At 42.8% G+C, this 19,324-nt stretch overlaps 2 protein-coding genes across 4 annotated transcripts in view; one reads left to right on the top strand and one right to left on the bottom strand.

Moving 5' to 3' along the window:
• Nucleotides 1–2,822, top strand: part of LOC141084759 (coiled-coil domain-containing protein 3-like) — a 37,561-nt gene extending 34,739 nt beyond the window's left edge. For both annotated transcript variants that reach the window (XM_073569661.1, XM_073569660.1), the window contains one exon: nt 1,804–2,822. In XM_073569661.1, the coding sequence (XP_073425762.1) occupies nt 1,804–2,088 (285 nt within the window). In that variant the 3' untranslated portion in view covers nt 2,089–2,822. The remainder of the gene's footprint in view (nt 1–1,803) is intronic.
• A 9,330-nt stretch (nt 2,823–12,152) lies between these two features.
• The window catches only part of CAMK1 (calcium/calmodulin dependent protein kinase I), a 114,322-nt gene continuing 107,150 nt past the window's right edge, over nt 12,153–19,324 (bottom strand). For both annotated transcript variants that reach the window (XM_073569658.1, XM_073569659.1), the window contains exon 12: nt 12,153–17,661. In XM_073569658.1, the coding sequence (XP_073425759.1) occupies nt 17,558–17,661 (104 nt within the window). In that variant the 3' untranslated portion in view covers nt 12,153–17,557. The remainder of the gene's footprint in view (nt 17,662–19,324) is intronic.

Here is a 19,324-nt window from a genome sequence, read left to right as displayed (position 1 = left end):
TCTTCATCATCAAGGAGAGAGAGATTTGTATTCCTATGCTGTGCTCTTTGCCTAGATTAGTGGCCACCACTGCAGTCCTATCAGGAGTAGGTGATTTTTTAAGCAAGGAGCGCGTGCTTGCAAGCCCTTTTGCTGGATCATTAGATCCGGCCGGCTTCAGGTCCCCTGCGCTCCACCGATATTGCACAAAGGCAAAACTGCCTCTGCTTGTATCATGGGAGAGCACGGAGTCTGGGTTAGCAGTGCGACAATGCCGCTGGTCCAAATTGTCAGACATTCACAAGCGCACTGCCACGACAAACAGCGAAGCTGTGGAGCGGTGCACTCGTGAAGAGAGATCAAGAGAATAACCTTCTCTGACACATGTAGTAGAGTTGTCTCCAACCTATTAACTTGACACACTTCATGGAGTTTCTCAGATAGGAGTCTTGTCCAACAACTTCAAAGTTGGACACCTTTGTTCTACATCTACTTAGCCTCAGCTGACCTGTCAACCATCCGTTGTGTATAGGGGCCTCCAAGGCTCCTCCATCAGATGAGGTCATAGCAGATGAGAATCGGACAGCTTGTATTCAACACTCGATCCTTTTATTCTCAAGGCCGATAAGCCGCAGCCAGAGACGTCTAGAAGAAGCTAACTCCTCTTTTCCAATAAAAGCACAAGAGTGATCGGCCGGGGAGAGAGGCATCTGCTGAATGAGCCTTCGCCCGTCTCGTGTGTATGGCACCTTTATTGGTTGTAGATCTTACCTAGATCAGCACTTGGCTCGGTTCCTTGTCTTCAGTCTTCTCCAGCTTCTTAAAACCAAATATTCCTTATGGAGTCTCATCTTTCCCAACACATCTTAAGATACAATATGTTTACAATCGTCTCCAAGTCGGCGCCGATCATTGTATCTTCTGTCTCCTCCTTAATACAGGACTCGTATCATCAAGTTTCACCGTGTTATTATATGGAAAGTATAATCCGAAAACGACCAATTGTTAAAATACAGATTTTTTAAATAATAAATTTTGGCTTTTTTTTCATATCACAATATTGTAGTAAAAAAAAAAAAAAAAGGCCCGAGTCAAAATTTCAAGATTACAATATTTTTTTTAACCCATACTTGCTGTCCTTTCAAGGAGAGTTTCCAGCAGTTTCTTTATCAAAGGCAGGAGTACAAGTATGAATAACACCTATATACCCAGCTGATTTACACATGATCGACTAGTAACAATAGGTGATCTCATTTGTCCTGTCCATTCCGTAATAGTTTTCATCAGTATCATCAGAGGCAAGATTACAAAGAGAGATAACAACCTCTGATAACATAAAATCTACCACTCTCTAATTTTATCCTGTCCATTTTGTAAGCTTTTTCAGCAGTATTATTATCATCAGAGACAAGATTACAAAGAGAGATAACAACCTCTGATAACACAGGATCCACCGATCACAATAGTTAATGTCACGGCTCCCCTTTCCTTCACGATGACCATTGCACACGCTCATGAGATGCTTCGATAAATAAAATCTGATCATTGTGGCTAATATTTATGTGTTATTTCCTGAAACAAAAGAAAGTTAAGAGTTTAAAAAACGCCTCAGTGGTCGGTGTGAGAATTGAAAGATTTCTAATTTTTTTTTTTTAATGGTTAATACAGACTGTGGAATGTAAAAAAAAAAAAAGGCAAAAATTAAAACAAAATAAATGTAACAAAAAATTATTTAAACAATTGGTCCTTCTCGGATGATAACTTCCCTGTGAACCAGAGATATCAAACTACATTGTCTGATGTCTTCTATCCTCTTTCTTGAAGCTGATGTGTGACTCGGTACAGAGGGCCTTACTAGAGGAAGAAGAACGGTCAAAAACCTTATCCCAAAAGGTCAGATTCCTGGAAAAAGCCAACGCACATCTTCGAGAGAAAGTGAAGAACCTGAAACGATCCTTGCGCCAGGCCACCGAGGACAATAAGAAAGACGTTCTGTCCAAGCAACTTCTGGAGAAGGACAAAAGTCTGGATATGGAGAACCCCAAACAGAGCAAGAAGATCATATCAAGACCAACGAAGAAAGCAACCGGGAACCGGATGGATTCGTAATCCGGTCTGTTCCTCTGGTTATGGAGGAGAACTCAATGCTAGAGGCTAAAAGGACACAAATGTATACGTCATGTACCATGAAAGCGCCAATATTCCAGGGGCTGCCATAGATCACCAAGGGACTTCTGATCGGACCGGGATACCGCCGTAGATCACCATGGACTTCTGATCGGACCGGGGTACCGCTGTAGATCACCATGGACTTCTGATCGGACCGGGATACCGCAGTAGATCACCATTGACTTCTGATCGGACGATGGTACCACCGTAGATCACCATGGACTTCTGATCGGACCGGGGTACCGACGTAGATCACCATGGACTTCTGATCGGACCGGGGTACCGGCGTAGATCACCATGGACTTCTGATCGGACCGAGGTACCGCTGTAGATCACCATGGACTTCTGATCGGACCGGGATACCGCAGTAGATCACCATGGACTTCTGATCTGACGATGGTACCGCCGTAGATAACCATGGACTTCTGATCGGACCGGGGTACCGCCGTAGATCACCATGGACTTCTGATCGGACCGGGGTACCGCCGTAGATCACCATGGACTTCTGATCGGACCGGGGTAACATCGATTTCAAATCCAGTCGCCGTAATCAGTCCACTTCTTGCCATTGTATATGCAATGTATATAAATGTATCAGCCATTATCCCGAAAACTCAAATAAAAATATATATCGTAGAGAAATGAATAATAAACAGGAATATTAACAGTTTCAATGCTGTCATATTTCCATAATTTAATGCATTAAAGGCTAAAATAAAAAGTCCGGATTCCATCCTGACGACTAGTCTTAATACTACTGCATGAGCTCCAGGGATGTTTCAGGGTTTGACGCAACCATATAAAACACCGTCCCTTTAACTAGGAAGGCGCCAGCTCTTTAAGCTTCTACTGATGGACAGAGATTTTCTCTTCTTTTGCTTCTTGGTAACTTACAAACTGTAGGAACAAAGGCTGAGAGTGGAAAAATCCATGTCGGAATGCCCAGACTACGAAGCGTGTGTTTGTAGTCTGTCACCATGGAGACACATCGATCGGCCTAGAAGCTGCACACACAGGATTTTTAATGAAGTCTTGTAGCAAATTTGCTTCATTTTTTGTTTTTAAGTTTAAATGCTTTGGAACAAAAGTAAATCTTTTAGTGGTAGGTTATAATAAAAAAAAATTGAATATGTGAAATGGAAAAGCTGGAAACGAAAAAACCTAAAATTACAGGTTAAAAGAATGTGCTGGTATTTCATTGGGAATTTTTCATGGCCTAGAAAATAAGGATTTTTCAACTAACTTGAAGCGAGAGAACTGAGGAAACTGGCTCCAATTTTAAAGTGTATAATATTTTCATGTGGTTATAAAACCTCAGTTATCGTTATATTACTAAGAAACAGCCAAAGAAACCGGATCTCACATTCCGTCCACTAATAATGGATAATACAGAACAGGGGAATGAGAGAAAGGGTCGAGAAAATAGGTCAACGCTACTGCTATATAATGAGGCCAGAGACCTCGCTGGAGAATGGTTTATAGCTCCACATAGATAAGAGCTTAATATATAGATATATACACTGCTCAAAACAATAAAGGGAACACTTAAACAACAGAATATAACTCCAAGTAAATCAAACTTCTGTGAAATCAAACTGGCCACTTAGGAAGTAACACTGACTGACAATCAATTTCACATGCTGTTGTGCAAATAGAATAGACAACAGATGGAAATTATTGGCAATTATCAAGACATCCTCAAAGCAGTGGTTCTGCAGGTGGGGGACCACAGACCACACCTCAGTACCAATGCTTTCTGGCTGATGTTTTGGTCACTTTTGAATGTTGGTTGTGCTTTCAAGCTCGTGGTAGCATGAGACGGGATCTACAACCCACACAAGTGGCTCAGGCTGTGAGCACAACCCCCGTCTGTGGATGTTGGGCACTCAGACCATCCTCATGGAGTTGGTTTCTAACCGTTTGTGTAGACACATGCACATATGTGGCCTGCTGGAGGTCATTTTGCAGGGCTCTGCCAGTGCTCCTCCTGTTCCTCCTTGCAGAAAGGCGGAGGTAGTGGTCCTGCTGCTGGGTTATTGCCCTCCTACAGTTCCCTCCACGTCTCCTGGTGTACTGGCCCGTCTCATGGTAGCGCCTCCAGCCTCTGGACACTACACTGACAGACACAGCAAACCTTGCCACAGCTCGCATTGATGTGCCATCCTGGATGAGCTGCACTACCTGAGCCACTTGTGTGGGTTGTAGAGTCCGTCTCATACTACCACGAGTTTGAAAGCACAACCAACATTCAAAAGTGACCAAAACATCAGCCAGAAAGCATTGATACTGAGATGTGGTCTGTGGTCCCCACCTGCAGAACCACTCCTTTATTGAGGATGTCTTGATAATTGCCAATAATTTCCATCTGTTGTCTATTCCATTTGCACAACAGCATGTGAAATTGATTGTCAATCAGTGTTGCTTCCTAAGTGGACAGTTTGATTTCACAGAAGTTTGATTTACTTCGAGTTATATTGTGTTGTTTAAGTGTTCCCTTTATTTATTTTTTTTTTGAGTAGTGTATATATATATATATATATATATATATACATACATACATACATACATACACACACCTCCTGACCAGAATGATATATGGTGACAGCAGAGGAGATTCCATATTTTAGTCCCCATAGGGGGCAGTATTATAGTAATCTTCTTGTACATAGGGGGCAGTATTATAGTAGTTATATTCTTGTACATAGGGGGCAGTATTATAGTAGTTATCTTCTTGTACATAGGGGGCAGTATTATAGTAGTCATATTCTTGTACATAGGGGCAGTATTATAGTAGTCGTATTCTTGTACATAGGGAGCAGTATTATTGTAGTTATATTCTTGTACATTCTTGTACATAGGGGGCAGTATTATAGTAGTTATCTTCTTGTACATAGGGAGCAGTATTATAGTAGTCGTATTCTTGTACATAGGGGCAGTATTATAGTAGTCGTATTCTTGTACATAGGGAGCAGTATTATAGTAGTTATCTTCTTGTACATAGGGAGCAGTATTATAGTAGTCGTATTCTTGTACATAGGGGCAGTATTATAGTAGTCGTATTCTTGTACATAGGGAGCAGTATTATAGTAGTTATCTTCTTGTACATAGGGAGCAGTATTATAGTAGTTATCTTCTTGTACATAGGGAGCAGTATTATAGTATTTTTATTCTTGTACATAGGGAGCAGTATTATAGTAGTCATATTCTTGTACATAGGGGGCAGTATTATAGTAGTTATATTCTTGTACATAGGGGGCAGTATTATAGTAGTTATATTCTTGTACATAGGGGTAGTATTATAGTAGTTATATTCTTGTACATAGGGGTAGTATTATAGGAGTTATATTCTTGTATATAGGGGGCAGTATTATAGTAGTTATATTCTTGTACATAGGAGCAGTATTATAGTAGTTATATTCTTGTACATAGGGAGCAGTATTATAGTAGTTATATTCTTGTACATCGGGGGCAGTATTATAGTCTGTATATGATAATAACAAGGATCCCATACGAAAAGCTGAAATGCCCAGGGATGATATCAAAACCATTTGTTCACCCCAGGCAGCAGCCATATCTGCTCCAGTAATCAATAGAACAGCGGAGAAAAAGAGGAGCGAAAAGATGATTCCAAAATTATCAAAATGTATTAAATATATTACAAAAATGTGCACAAAATCATGATGAGGTGTCAATATAAAACAGATGAATGTACACCCAAAAAGGATCCCTCCACTGACCCAGACGGAAAAAGTGTCCACCTATATATGATATTATCAGTATATCCACAATAGATAGTTTGAATTGCAACACAATGCTTTTTGCAGCTCCTACTTGGGCATACCTACCTTTACTGCACTTTATGATTATTCAACGATGCAGTATAATATTATAGTGGAGCCTTTTTAGACCTGTTGTTTAATATATATAATATATATACACACAGTGCCTACAAGTAGTATTCAACCCCCTGCAGATTTAGCAGGTTTGATAAGATGCAAATAAGTTATAGCCTTCAAACTTCACACAACAGCAGGATTTATTAACAGATGCATAAATCTTACAAACCAAAAAGTTATGTTGCTCAGTTAAATTTTAATAAATTTTAAACATACAAGTGTGGGTCAATTATTATTCAACCCCTAGGTTTAATATTTTGTGGAATAACCCTTGTTTGCAATTACAGCTAATAATCGTCTTTTATAAGACCTGATCAGGCCGGCACAGGTCTCTGGAGTTATCTTGGCCCACTCCTCCATGCAGATCTTCTCCAAGTTATCTAGGTTCTTTGGGTGTCTCATGTGGACTTTAATCTTGAGCTCCTTCCACAAGTTTTCAATTGGGTTAAGGTCAGGAGACAGACTAGGCCACTCCAACACCTTGATTTTTTGCCTCTTGAACCAGGCCTTGGTTTTCTTGGCTGTGTGCTTTGGGTCATTGTCTTGTTGGAAGATGAAATGACGACCCATCTTAAGATCCTTGATGGAGGAGCGGAGGTTCTTGGCCAAAATCTCCAGGTAGGCCGTGCTATCCATCTTCCCATGGATGCGGACCAGATGGCCAGGCCCCTTGGCTGAGAAACAGCCCCACAGCATGATGCTGCCACCACCATGCTTGACTGTAGGGATGGTATTCTTGGGGTCGTATGCAGTGACATCCAGTCTCCAAACGTCACGTGTGTGGTTGGCACCAAAGATCTCGATCTTGGTCTCATCAGACCAGAGAACCTTGAACCAGTCTGTCTCAGAGTCCTCCAAGTGATCATGAGCAAACTGTAGACGAGCCTTGACATGACGCTTTGAAAGTAAAGGTACCTTACGGGCTCGTCTGGAACGGAGACCATTGCGGTGGAGTACGTTACTTATGGTATTGACTGAAACCAATGTCCCCACTGCCATGAGATCTTCCCGGAGCTCCTTCCTTGTTGTCCTTGGGTTAGCCTTGACTCTTCGGACAAGCCTGGCCTCGGCACGGGAGGAAACTTTCAAAGGCTGTCCAGGCCGTGGAAGGCTAACAGTAGTTCCATAAGCCTTCCACTTCCGGATGATGCTCCCAACAGTGGAGACAGGTAGGCCCAACTCCTTGGAAAGGGTTTTGTACCCCTTGCCAGCCTTGTGACCCTCCACGATCTTGTCTCTGATGGCCTTGGAATGCTCCTTTGTCTTTCCCATGTTGACCATGTATGAGTGCTGTTCACAAGTTTGGGGAGGGTCTTAAATAGTCAGAAAAGGCTGGAAAAAGAGATAATTAATCCAAACATGTGAAGCTCATTGTTCTTTGTGCCTGAAATACTTCTTAATACTTTAGGGGAACCAAACAGAATTCTGGTGGTTTGAGGGGTTGAATAATAAATGACCCTCTGAATAAACTTTTCACAATTTAAAAAAAAATTAAACAAAGAAATAACATTCTTTTTTGCTGCAGTGCATTTCACACTTCCAGGCTGATCTACAGTCCAAATGTCACAATGCCAAGTTAATTCCGAATGTGTAAACCTGCTAAATCTGCAGGGGGTTGAATACTACTTGTAGGCACTGTATATATTATATATACACACATACATATATATATGGATTTTGATCAGTACCGGGTGTCCTTGGGTACTCTTTAACCTTGAATGTGTTGGAATTCAAACTATCTATTGTGGATATACTGATAATATCATATATAGGTGGACACTTTTTCCGTCTGGGTCAGTGGAGGGATCCTTTTTGGGTGTACATTCATCTGTTTTATATTGACACCTCATCATGATTTTGTGCACATTTTTGTAATAGATTTAATAAATTTTGATAATTTTGGAATCATCTTTTCGCTCCTCTTTTTCTCCGCTGTTCTATCAGTATATGATAAGTAGATGTCATACTTGCACATTGCTTGATGTTGGTGAGGGCGTCGCTGACACATAAATGACTTTTCAGCCATAGGAAAATTCCCAGTTGCTCAGATAATAGTATTTTTTTTTGCACATCCCTCGCTGTCCACTTTTCTTACATCAGAAGAGACGTTCAGCGCCACTTCTCGGAGGCCGTTACCACAACAGAGCAAACAAGAGCCGACTGCAGAGAAGCCGAATGACAGCTCGAATAAAGAGAAAATATGTTTCCAGGACTGGCGGGTAACAATGCTTGGCAAGCCTCAATATCTGCCCTGGTCCTGACACACATGACTGGATTCAGCAGAATGGATACTATGTAAATGGTGACACGATCTCGAGGGAGATTTCTCAAAAGTGGCGCTAGATCGAAAGGATCAGTCTTCTTATAGCAGCCAGTTTGCCGCTTCCATTTTTCAGAGAACATTTGAAAAATTAAATTAGTGATAAAAAAAAAAAAAAAAATTAACTGCGCCATTTTTCCTTTGCATGAACTTTGATAAATCTGCCCCAGTGACTTTTACTAACTTCACACTAAGCAGCGCTCCAATATTGTAGCTTACAGTCACCACTAGATGGAGCTTTCACATAGTTTTTTACAGTTACCATATAAATCTATGCTTTGAGCTCCCCCTAGTGGTGGCTGCTGGTACACAGAATTTTCGAGCCAAAAAGTTGCTTTTCATATAATTTAGCCTACGTTTTTACACCCTCCAGTTCTAGGAAATGCAAAAAAAAAAAAAGATTAGGTTAATTACGGTAAAGTAGCAACAACGCTGTTAAATCTAAATGTCATACTGTTATACATTGTGAGAACAGCTGCAAAATCCCTGGAATTTAGGGCAAATATGAACCATATATACTATAAGGTGAGTTTTTAATTTTTTTTTCCTTTTGCGCACTATATAGCGGTGTTATTTATTTGGCCCCTGCTATCTTAAAGTGACAGCGCAAAGGTGTAGAGGTGTTTTTACACTAGCTGTAATGGTTTGGGGGGTTGACGGATGTAGATTTTGTATTAGAGCCTGAAGTGGCAGACTAGGGGTTAAAGTCACCCTGGGTGGCCTGAACAGGAGATGACCACAAAGAGAAAATAAACAGCGATAACAGAGCAGGGACCTGCGTCATTCATCCAGACTTCATCTCTTATGTACAACATATCAGGAGGGAAGAGTAAAATGCAAAATAAGGTTTTATGTAGAGTGAAATAAGGAGAGACAGAGATGTCACCTGTAGGATTGGTGAAGAACCTATAGAAAGTAAGACCCCAGAAACAAAGAACGAAGCCCCCACTGCCCCATAAATGGGGTTGTCTTTTCACACAGAATGATGTAATAAGTACAGGATTAGCACACAGCAGTGTCACAGTACAGGGATAACGCACACAGTGATGTCACAGTACAGGGATAATACACAGCAATGTCACAGTACAGGGATAATACACACAGTGATGTCACAGTACAGGGATAACGATGTCACAGTACAGGGATAATACACAGTGAAGTCACAGTACAGGGGTAATACGCACAGTGATGTCACAGTACAGGGGTAATATGCACAGCGATGTCACAGTACAGGGATAACACAGCGATGTCAGTACAGGGATAACGCACACAGTGATGTCACAGTACAGGGATAATACACAGCAATGTCACAGTACAGGGATAACACAAACAGTGATGTCACAGTACAGGGATAACGCATACAGCGATGTCACAGTACAGGGATAACGCATACAGCGATGTCACAGTACAGGGATAACGCACACAGCGATGTCACAGTACAGGGATAACGCACACAGCGATGTCACAGTACAGGGATAACGCACACAGCGATGTCACAGTACAGGGATAACGCACACAGCGATGTCACAGTACAGGGATAACGCACACAGCGATGTCACAGTACAGGGATAATGCACACCGTGATGTCACAGTACAGGGATAATGCACACCGTGATGTCACACTACTGACATTGTGCACACAGCGATGTCACAGTACAGGGATAATGCACACAGCGATGTCACAGTACAGGGATAATGCACACAGCGATGTCACAGTACAGGGATAACGCACACAGCGATGTCACAGTACAGGGATAACGCACACAGCGATGTCACAGTACAGGGATAACGCACACAGCGATGTCACAGTACAGGGATAACGCACACAGCGATGTCACAGTACAGGGATAACGCACACAGCGATGTCACAGTACAGGGATAATGCACACCGTGATGTCACAGTACAGGGATAATGCACACCGTGATGTCACACTACTGACATTGTGCACACAGCGATGTCACAGTACAGGGATAATGCACACAGCGATGTCACAGTACAGGGATAATGCACACAGCGATGTCACAGTACAGGGATAATGCACAGAGTGATGTCACACTACTGACATTGTGCACACAGTGATAGAGTAGAGATAAAAATACTAACACTAAGCAGGAGCATAACAAGAAACCAAGGAAAGTCACTGAATAACCCCGACTTGGGCCCTAGTGAATAACCCAGAGTCACCACTAACTGCAGCTCACCCCGCAGTGGAGAGGGGGCTCTTATGGTGGGCACATCCATTGTACAGGGAGAAGTCAGGCTTTCGATGTCAGGATCCCCTCCACCCCCAAGAGCTCCTATTTCAGTTCTCTGGATCTTCACCTGTGACACCAGGAGCCGGATATTAGGGTCAATGACGTCATCACCGTCAGCGCTGCGTCATCTGTATCAGCTCCAGATGTGCGCGGTCCGTAACGCACCCAGCAGACGAGGGCGGAGAGGCTTTCCGACTCTGTATATAAGGGGTTAATCCATCATCCACTAATGGGTACAACATGTGGAGGAGGAAACCTCGGCATCGGAGGTTATTAGATGCCTGAAACTTGTGGTGTGTTTAGAGAAGAGCAGGGTTTCCTGGAGGAATTGAGTCAGTGGAACAAGCTTTTTTTGGGGATCGATTCATCATCATTTGCATTTTTTTCTAATTCTTCAGAGAGGCGCATGTGGTCCCGGATTTTTTTTTTTTTTGTACAAAGTCAAAACCGCTCTTCATTTTTGTTTTTTCACCTGTACCAGGACCCCCGGGCTTTGGTGTCATCTTTTATAGCGGGTTTCTTACAATATTGGGGCGGGCGGCTCCAGGATCCTAGTGAGATCCTTCTGGATTATTCTTTCCCGCATGAAGCACAGTATGACCTCACTCCTGTGGAATGGGGGACGCAAATAATCCCAGAGCAAACAAGATCGGAAAAATCTCTGTGTTCTGTAACCTATTCATCATTATGGGAAACAGCGGATGGATCAGTGTAAAGCGAGGAAACGATACAAGGTCCGATTGTTACTGTGGATGGAAATCTTCACCACATGTTCCCCATAATGAGACCTTTACTCAACGGAAAAACCCTACAGGACATTAATACATATGGCGGAGAGTTCAGAAAGGCAAATAAGGACAATAGAGTAATGTTATACCAACTCAAGAGCTGCACTCACTATTCTGCTGGTGCAGTCACTGTGTACATACATTACATTACGGATCCTGAGTTACATTCCTGTAAGAATAGTGAGCGCAGCTCTGGGGTATAATACAGGATCAATAATGTATGTACACAGTGACTGCACCAGCAGAATAGTGAGTGCAGCTCTGGGGTATAATACAGGATGTAACTCGGGATCAGTAATGTATGTACACAGTGACTGCACCAGCAGAATAGTGAGTGCAGCTCCGGAGTATAATACAGGATGTAACTCAGGATCAGTAATGTATGTACACAGTGACTGCACCAGCAGAATAGTGAGTGCAGCTCTGGAGTATAATACAGGATGTAACTCAGGATCAGTAATGTCATGTATGTACACAGTGACTGCACAAGCAGAATAGTGAGTGCAGCTCTGGGGTACAATACAGGATCAGTATGTACACAGTGACTGCACCAGCAGAATAGCGAGTGCAGCTCTGGAGTATAAATACAGGATGTAATTTAGGATTTCATCCAGCACCAAGAGACTTGATCTCCGGTCATCTACAGATGGTGTGGTGTTGACCAATCCTAGGCTGGGATGTTATCATATAGGGCTGGAGCCCAGCGCACAAGTCCCAGCAAATAAAGAGGCAAAGACTGGCAAGTCCAGAAAAAACATCATTTATACATATATGTACATATACAAAGAACGCAAAATCTAAAACAGAAGTATCAGCAATGAAAACTCTATTTTAACTCTTTGCTGCCAGCAGTGGCCTACAACACAACGCACTGCAGGATTTAGTTTTGCAGCAACAGGGTTAGTACAAAACGAGCCATAAAATATACATTTGTTAACATTTTTTTATATATATATTTTTTGCTTTTATTGAAAAAAAAAATCCTCATTACACATGCTTTTACATGAAACCGGGTGAAAACAGGCAAAACGGTTTATAGTAGTAGCTTTTCGGGTTAGAATTGGCCGATACGTCAGTCCGATCAGATGTCGCGTGACCGGGGGTCTTACCTTCACTTTCACTGTATTATGATATATTTTTAGTTCTAATGGGACTTGTGCATGTTTAGAAAAAGCAGGGCCACCTTTTATAAACAGCGCCCCACCTGCCCACAGGTTGTATGTGGTATTGCAGCTCAGCCCCACTGTAATGATCTGTGTACAATTGTGGCGTCGGTTTTCAAAGGAAGTAGCCATAGGTTTTTTTTTTTATCCTAGACAACCCCCACCCCCATTAAATAAAAGGATTACATATGACTTTTTTTTTATACAAAGTAAAATGATTTAATACATGGAAAAAGCAACAAAATATTAAATGGAAACTTCCACTTGTCACATAACATTATCCTTCCGACTGCCCCTGTTGAAAGCCAATGACAAGAAGGCTTGAAGATTGCAGAATGTAAGTTATATATTGGGCCCCTTTAATATTTTAGTGTTACAATTTTATTTTATTTTTTTCAATATCACGATCTTTAAATGAAAAAATAAAAAAAAATAAAAAAAAAATAGAAATTATTCACAATGGCTAAAAGGTTTTTGGTTTTTTTTCATATACAAAGACTTTGTAGCTAGTGTACATGTATTGTTTCCTGAAACAAAAAACAGACTCCGCCCCTAAATAAAAATAGCAATAAAAAAATACATGCAACTCAAAAATCTGATTAAACTATGGAGTTTTCTGATGAATTCATGATTTTCACGCAATTGTTTCTTATTTCCTATTGTGCCCGCAGACAAAAAGGGTCTAGAGAAGGCAATTAGTTATAAGCTCCTGGGAATGAACACTATAATGCGACAGACAACTGGGGGGACGACCAAGGACCCAATAACACCCCAAAATATAGACATCGAAACTGGCTGCAGACGACCCGAGAACTTGGGAGATCGTCTCCGGTGGTCCCAAGCCCAAAAATATGACTTCAACCAAGAAGAAAAAAAAAGGTGACTAACCTTGGCCAACTCTCCGGGTCAGAAGACTGCAGTGAGGGTCCGGGATCGGTGGTTTGCCGTTCTCTAAAAACGGCCTCAAACTCCCTTTAATAGCATTGGTCAAGAAGTAGAGGTGAATGTTCCAGCTTCACCTGCAGCTTTCAATGGAGGTCCCCATGGGTCTCCTCCGCTGCCAGGTATCTAGACTGGAGCATGTTGGGAGTTGGGGCATTAGTCAGGGAATGATGGGAGCAGCAGTTCTCTAATAGGTGGCGGGGATCTCGGGCAGAACTAGTGAGTGCCAATGGGGACCTGTAACCCTATCCCTGTATACACTGGAACACCAGGTCTGGGTTTGGTAGTTGGTCACAGAAGTCATCAAATAGTATATTATACACATACACATTATATATATATATAATGAAATATAATATAATAAATATATATATATATATATATATATATATATATATTTATTATATTATATTTCAGTTTTGTACTAGATCAGAATAAACAAATTATAGGATGGTTCTATTTACAATGTATGCAGAGTAACGCACACAAGGGGTCATTAATATTTAGTATTCAGCTAGCGGGGTCAGTGGGCCCCCCCCACTTGTCCCTGTTGCTCCCCACTTCATGCCACGGTCTACATTAGATGCAGAACTTTCCTCACCGATATTTTGGGTCAGCAAACTACTCTCCTGAAATCCTCTGTTCCGCTGCACCATGATACAATCTTCTCACATCTTCCTATCCTGATGAATGAAATCCGATAGACGGACGTGTCCCTTACCCCCCTTACAAGGTCAGGACCATCCTCTCCTTAAAACGTCGGTGCTGCTGGGGACCCAACTCCACATCATTCACTCTTCTCCTTGCATCCCTCTACAAATATCTAAAGGGCTGTCACATTGTAGAAGGATCAACTTTATTCTCATTTGCACAAGGAAAGACTAGAAGCAATGGGATGAAGCTGAATGGGAGGAGACACAGATTAGATATTAGAAAAAACTTTTTGACAGTTAGAGTGATCAATGAGTGGAACAGGCTGCCACGAGAAGTGGTGAGTTCTCCTTCAATGGAAGTCTTCAAACAGAGGCTGGACAGACATCTGACTGGGATGATTTAGCGAATCCTGCTTTGAGCAGGGGGTTGGACCAGATGACCCAGGAGGTCCCTTCCAACTCTACAATTCTATGATTCTATGATTCTATTCACAAGACGGCAGCTCATGACATACTCCTCTCCAGCGGACATCCTCCACGATTCAATGGCCAGCTGAGAACCTAGCCTTTGACCGCCCGTCTGTAATCCCATCATCACGTCATGACCGTTCTCTCCACTACTCACCAGCATCATCAAAAACGTGAAAAGGTCCCTTTCCCCTGCAAGAATCAGCACACTCCTCTTTTGCTGGTGTCATTTGTCCCATAATCCTATCAGCTACTGGAAACCTAGTCTGTGGCCTCCCACTTGCCTGTATTCCCACCCTCATGTCGCGAGCATTCTCTCCACTCCTCACTATCATGAAGAGTAAAAGAAAAGTCACTTTCCCCTAGAAAATCAGACCACTCATCTTCTGCGGTGATCATCCTTTCCATGATCCAAATGACTACTGGGATTGACGAGTCCATGGCCTCCCACTCATCTGCACCCTCCTTCCCACACGGTGAGCTTGCTCCAGTCACATCACTCCACATCTCATCATCATTTGTAAGAGGTCACTTTCGCTTACAAAATCAACACACTCCTCTAATGCTGCTGCCATCAATGCCATGACCAGACTAGAATGAATAGTCATTCTGTCCCAGCAGAGGATACGGGGCAAGACAGAGGCCGAGTGACGGGATTAAGGCTGACATCTTGGCCACCTGTGTTGGATACGGCACGTAATTTATATTTCTTCTGATGATTATTCTTTGCAGCCACAAGTCCCATGTAATAAAAATAAAAATATATATTACCATAAAAAAAAAAAATCCCTGCTGGCTATGTAGAAAATCTAGAAACAACTTGCAATAATGAAACCTATTTTAGAGATTAATCTACGCCCTGAACAGGTTGAAACAACGTATGTGAATTCCACTGGCGCGTCACCAGCCCCTCGACGCGCTCCGTTTGGTGGAGACATGACGCGCGCCCATGTGCAGGAAGACTGCAGGATGCAGGATACAGGCTGCCAGAGCCACAGACCAAAGTATGGATGGAGAGCTGTAACTCTCCATGCACATTTGGTGCAGTTTATCTTCACGGAACTCTATCAAACCCAACCGTATGTGATGAACCAGTGGAAGTTTTTTTATACTACCATATATAATTTTCTGATACAGAGCTCCAAATCCGCAGCATAAACAGTCATATAATTAGAATCTGTGTACCTGCATCCATCACTAGGGGGAGCTCACCGCAGACAGTTTTACTATTGATTCCAATGTATAACCAGTATTCAGTGAGCTCCTCTGCTCCCTCTAGTGGTGGCAGAATTTTTTTTTTTTTCATTTAATAGATCTACACAGGGGATTTGGAGCTTTGCATCAGGAGAAACAAAGCTGCGACAGCTACAAGGACAAACTAAGAAATCATTCAGGGGATTTGAAGGTAGACGATCACGTTAAAGAGGTTTGGTGCACTTTGTGGAATATTTCTCTAATCCAGGACAACCCCACTGTGGGTCATAACCTTAAAATTGTATCATATTTGCCAATTCTGCACTCGGCATATTCTTTTCACATAAGAGAACGCCAATTCCGGTCAGTTAAAAAGTAGTCCTTAAAAGGGGATGTCCAGATGTAGCCTTAAACATACAAGTTGCCACCTCTGGGTAATGCTTGCCTGTTTTTTATGGTCATTTTTTTCTCCCCATTATGGGTCTGCTGTGATCAATGACTTCAATGTAACTGCACTGTCCAATGGAGCCTAAGGTAGTCTAAAATCTACTTCTTCACCTCCATGCTTTACACTGCAGCTCTTCCTAATCAGACTGAGCACGACCCCTCCACAAGCCCAGGATCCAATATCCCTATTACGGCATGGATAAAATGATTATAAACTATATGAAGTACGCCATAAAATGGTGGCGCACATACGCGGCCCTGGAGCTCCACCTACACTATCGGCCAATCTGGTTGACATATGTTAGCACCAGACTAACGAGGGGCTCCAGCAGACTAGGCCATTACTGGCCCCAGGGATTTAGGGGGTCTTATTACATTGCCCTGCAGTAAAATACATTCACAAATCCACCACTGTATCCAGTAATATCATCGCCCCGTGTCGGGTTTCAACACTACAGACGTGTCTCTAGAATAAAATTTAAAAAAAAAAAAAAAAAAAAAACATTTTGCAATTTTTTTTCCACCACTAAAAGCAAAAAAAAAAAAAAAAAAAAAAAAAAAAAAAATTAGCAGAAATTGCAGAAAACGTTTAGCCAGGAGGCCTTCCGAGACGTATCGGGTGCTCGGTATTTGTGTTATTCAGAGCGCTGCGAGATGTTATGAGATAATGAAGCCGAGAATCGGCTCCAGACCTGGAAGAACACGGAGAACCTTCACCATCCTCCATCTCTCTTGTCCACCATGACCGGGCATGATCTACTTAAAGGGCTACCCTTTCATTTCAGGGTCCCACCACCATGGAGACTCGGTGGTGTCCCACCCCACAATATTTCATGACCTCAAGCTCTTCCTACTAGCAACGAAGAGTTTTTACTGGAACTGGAAGCCAAGTAACACAGCAGCAAAGAGTCTTCACCTCGAGACATTAAAATGTACACACTCCCTTCCCCTACATACAATGTGCAGGCAACATTTTACAATTTTTTTTTTTTTTTTTTTTTTTTTTAACGAGAAGGACGTCCTTAGACTATCTGTAAACGTTTCATTCGTTCCATCAGGCCCATGCTTCTCCCATCGTACATACGTATAAGCATACGTACAAGGCCTGCCCTTCCCCCCTTCATTTTGCACCGTCTCTCCACCCAAGTCCCTCCCCCCCGTTGTTTAATAGGCAAGGTCTATCCTGGCTTGAAGATCCGCCCTTTACAGTCGGCCCACCAGAGTAATGCAAGCACGGCCGCCTCCTTTGTTTCCAGTGACATCACATCCCAGGGTGACGACATTAAACCCGATTTGATTGGGGGCAGTGGTGAGTGCTGTAGACCAAGGAGTTGTTCTCTGGGGTCTTCTGGGAACAGCGGTCTTGACAGCTATCAGAAAGGGAGCCTGGAATGGAGCAGAATAATAAGACACTTATCAAAACAGAGATCATAATCAAAAAGGTCTTCTCAATCTTCACCCACATGGCCCCACCATACTAAGATCTCCATCTTCACCCAAGTGGCCTCACAATACTAAAACCTCCATCTTCACCCAAGTGGCCTCACAATACTAAGTTCACCAACTTCACCCATGTCACCTCACAATACTACGTTCTCCATCTTCACCCAAGTGGCCTCACAATACTAAAACCTCCATCTTCACCCAAGTGGCCTCACAATACTAAGTTCACCAACTTCACCCATGTCACCTCACAATACTACGTTCTCCATCTTCACCAAGGTGATCTAATAATACCAAGTTCTCCATCTTCACCCATGTGACCTCACAATACTAAAACCTCCATCTTCACCCAAGTGGCCTCACAATACTAAGTTCACCAACTTCACCCATGTCACCTCACAATACTACGTTCTCCATCTTCACCCATGTGACCTCACAATACTAAGACCTCCATCTTCATCCATGTGACCTCACAATACTAAGACCTCCATCTTCACCCAAGTGACCTCACAATACTAAGTTCACCAACTTCACCCATGTGACCTCACAATACTACGCTCTCCATCTTCACCCAAGTGACCTCACAATACTAAGGCTACTTTCAGACTAGCGTCCTGAGGCGCAGTGCAGGGCCGCCGCTAAGCTCCGCCCCTGCCACGCCTCTCCCGGTCAGCTGCTATGATCGCATGACGCTGCATGCGATCAGCGTACCCTATATTTAGCGATGGGTACCCTGGCCGTGCGCCGGTATGATTTTGCCGGCGCTTGCGCCCTTTTGGCGCTGCGCCGAGCGCACTAAAAAAGGAACCTTGTTGCATTTTTGTGCACTTGGCGCAGCGCCAAAAGGGCGCAAGCGCTGACAAAATCATACCAGTGCACGGCCAGCGTACCCAACGCTAAATATAGGGTACACTGATGGCATGCAGCGTCATGCGTTCATAGGAGGAGCTGACCGGAGGAGGTGAGGCCGGGGGCGGACCTTAGCGGCAGCCCTGCGCCTCAGAACACTAGTCTGAAAGTAGCCTAAGACCTCCATCTTCACCCATGTGACCTCACAATAATAAGTTCACCAACTTCACCCAAGTGGCCTCACAATACTAAGTTCTCCATCTTCACCCATTTGACCTCAGTCACAATACGAAGTTAATGTTTTCCAAGTAAAAGTAAATAGGGATGAACGATTATAAAATACAGCCGCTTTCTTATAAAAACGTCTCCACATCTGCTTATTGGTTGTCTATAGTAATTTCTGCTCAGCCAAATTCATTTTAAAAGGCGATGGAGCTGCAAAACCACACGCAGTCCATATGAGGAGAGATTCCAGTTTTTGGAAGAGCTTACATCCTGCAAAACTTTATGCTAAACTAGGGCCACAATGAGCAGGTGCTGCCCCCTAGCGGTGCAAAATTACACACACAAGGAGGGATTCCCACAGCAAATTCCGCAGCGTGTTTTTGATGCAAAGGCCGCAGCCATGCCATGCAGATCTCTGAATTTTAATGGAAGAGTCGAGACAATCTTATGGCAAGATTAAAGTTATTTTACCGCGTGAGATTTTTTTTCATTATTATTTCTTTAGCCGTAAGGCTGGACACCATTCCCACAC

This window comes from Dendrobates tinctorius, unplaced genomic scaffold (assembly GCF_039654945.1).
Source record: "Dendrobates tinctorius isolate UK_male_01 unplaced genomic scaffold, ASM3965494v1 ptg000027l, whole genome shotgun sequence".
Lineage (NCBI taxonomy): Eukaryota > Metazoa > Chordata > Amphibia > Anura > Dendrobatidae > Dendrobates > Dendrobates tinctorius.
Note: the sequence above shows the minus strand (reverse complement) of the source record. Positions and strands in the feature narration are given on the sequence as shown.